The sequence below is a fragment of the Vollenhovia emeryi genome, unplaced genomic scaffold (assembly GCF_000949405.1).
Source record: "Vollenhovia emeryi isolate VEMERY1.0 unplaced genomic scaffold, V.emery_V1.0 DF945987.1, whole genome shotgun sequence".
NCBI lineage: Eukaryota > Metazoa > Arthropoda > Insecta > Hymenoptera > Formicidae > Vollenhovia > Vollenhovia emeryi.
Genome location: NW_011960379.1, coordinates 1 through 2,022, shown reverse-complemented (window position 1 = coordinate 2,022; position 2,022 = coordinate 1). Strand labels below are relative to the sequence as shown.

Sequence of the window (2,022 nt, the reverse complement as noted above, 5' to 3'; positions counted from 1 at the left end):
ATCAACTGATGGGCCAACTACCTCTGCCTCGGGTCACACCCTCACGTGCATTCACGCATACTGGCATCGATTATGCTGGACCACTCACACTCAAAACATGGAAGGGAAGAGGAGCCAAAACTCATAAAGGATGGATTTGTGTGTTTGTCTCACCACATCTGCAGTTCATTTAGAAGTTGTTTCAGACTACTCAACGGACGGATTCATCTCAACGTACAGAAGATTTGTCTCAAGAAGAGGCATCCCTCATTCATTGTACTCTGACTGTGGCACAAACTTTGTCGGAGCAGAGAAATCACTCCAGACATTGTTCACAGAGAGTTCTCAAGACAACCGGCGCATCTCATCTCTGCTTGCTCAAGATCGCACTCAATGGATTTTCAATCCACCAGCTGCTCCACACATGGGTGGCAAATGGGAAGCAGTGGTAAAATCACTCAAACACCACTTGCGTCGTACCATAGGAGAGACGTTGCTCACATTCGAAGAAACGACAACCCTGCTTGCTCAGATTGAAGCGATCTTGAACTCACGACCTCTCGAACCACTCAGCGACGACTCAGATGACATCTCAGCGCTCACCCCAGGACATTTTCTCATCGGAAGTGCTCTCACATCAGTACCGGAGCCATCACTGAAGGACTTAGCAACCGCAAGGTTATCCCGATGGCAATTCATACAACAGCGAGTACAGCAATTTTGGTCTCAATGGTCAGCTCAATATCTGCAACGACAACAAGCAATCTCGAAGTGGCATCACCCATCCAACGACATACAAGTGGGCACATTGGTTCTCATCACCGACGAGAGGCTCCCGCCATGTAAGTGGCCATTAGCCAGAGTCTCCACCCTGATGCCAGCCAAGGATGGACTCACCCGCGTGGTGACCCTGAAGACACCCACGACGACACTCACCAGACCAATCACCAAGCTGGCACCGCTGCCCATTGCTCATCAAGGCCAAGCTCAACATCCGTAGGAGTGGACTCATCATCAACCTCATTGCTGATGGCGGGCGGAAATGTTTGAGATTCCCCCAGTTATCTCAATTGAACTGCCCTCGCCATCTCACGGTTATTCGCGAGGCCCAGTGGTACCGCGCGCGCGACCGCGCGACCGGGTAACGAGCACGTGTCGGGCCCGTGAACATGGCTCGCGGGCTTGCGCGCAAGCTCACAGAGCTCGGTAGTCGTGTGAAAGCAGCCGTAATAAGCTGTGGTAAAAGTTCGCATCGGCTGACTGAATTATCGTGCTCGCGCTCAAGTGCTATCTCAGTGCCATCTCACATTGACAATTCCCAGATAGCACACATAGTTCTATGAATATTCTTTTGGAGTGCAAATATTCTTAATTTCAGAATATTCCAATCGAATATTCTATAAATATGTATAGATTATTACAATTAGAAATCGTATATTCATAACAAAGAAGAACGTTCTTAGAATATTCGTCGAGAATGTCTTTGGAATATTCGTTCAGAATAATTTTTGAATATTCATCGAGTTTATGTATTGCACATTGTTTATTGTGTAATACACTTATCTTATGCAACAGGCAGTGAAACCATGGTGATTATACCATATATAACCGACACGTTATATTCGATAGATTATTCTATTCACATTCGAAAAGATTTATAGTAGTGCCAGTCGAATGTTCCATGAACATAAGATAAATTGTATATAAGAATGTCCTATGAAATATTCCAAACAATCTTGAAGAATATTCTTATAATGTTCATAGGAGTATCTTGTGCTATCTGGGCAGCAACGCCATCTCGGATACGTGTTTCCATTGTCCGGTCTCCATCAGGGTGCAAACTTATAGAGCGGAGCGGTGTAGGTACGCAGAAAATCGCGGAATGAGAGTCTTGACCAATCACGAGGGTTCCACTGTTTTCGTGATTGGCCAAGATCTCGTTCCGCGATTTTCTGCGTACACCGTTCCGCTCTATGAGTTTGCACCCCAGTCTCCATATCTTCGTTTAGTGGCTTCATCTCTTTGTCAACATTGCTTGATCTG

The 2,022-nt window shown here is 46.1% G+C and overlaps 1 protein-coding gene across 1 annotated transcript; it reads left to right on the top strand.

Moving 5' to 3' along the window:
• Positions 1 to 130: 130 nt before the first annotated feature.
• On the top strand, positions 131 to 979 carry LOC105560378. The gene has a single exon (XM_012009455.1). It carries the CDS (start codon positions 131 to 133, stop codon positions 977 to 979), a length of 849 nt encoding a protein of 282 aa, XP_011864845.1.
• The last annotated feature ends 1,043 nt before the right edge of the window (positions 980 to 2,022 follow it).

Coding starts and splice junctions, on each gene's coding strand:
- LOC105560378 (XM_012009455.1), top strand. CDS start 131: ATGGATTTGTGTGTTTGTCTCACCACATCTGCAGTTCATTTAGAAGTT.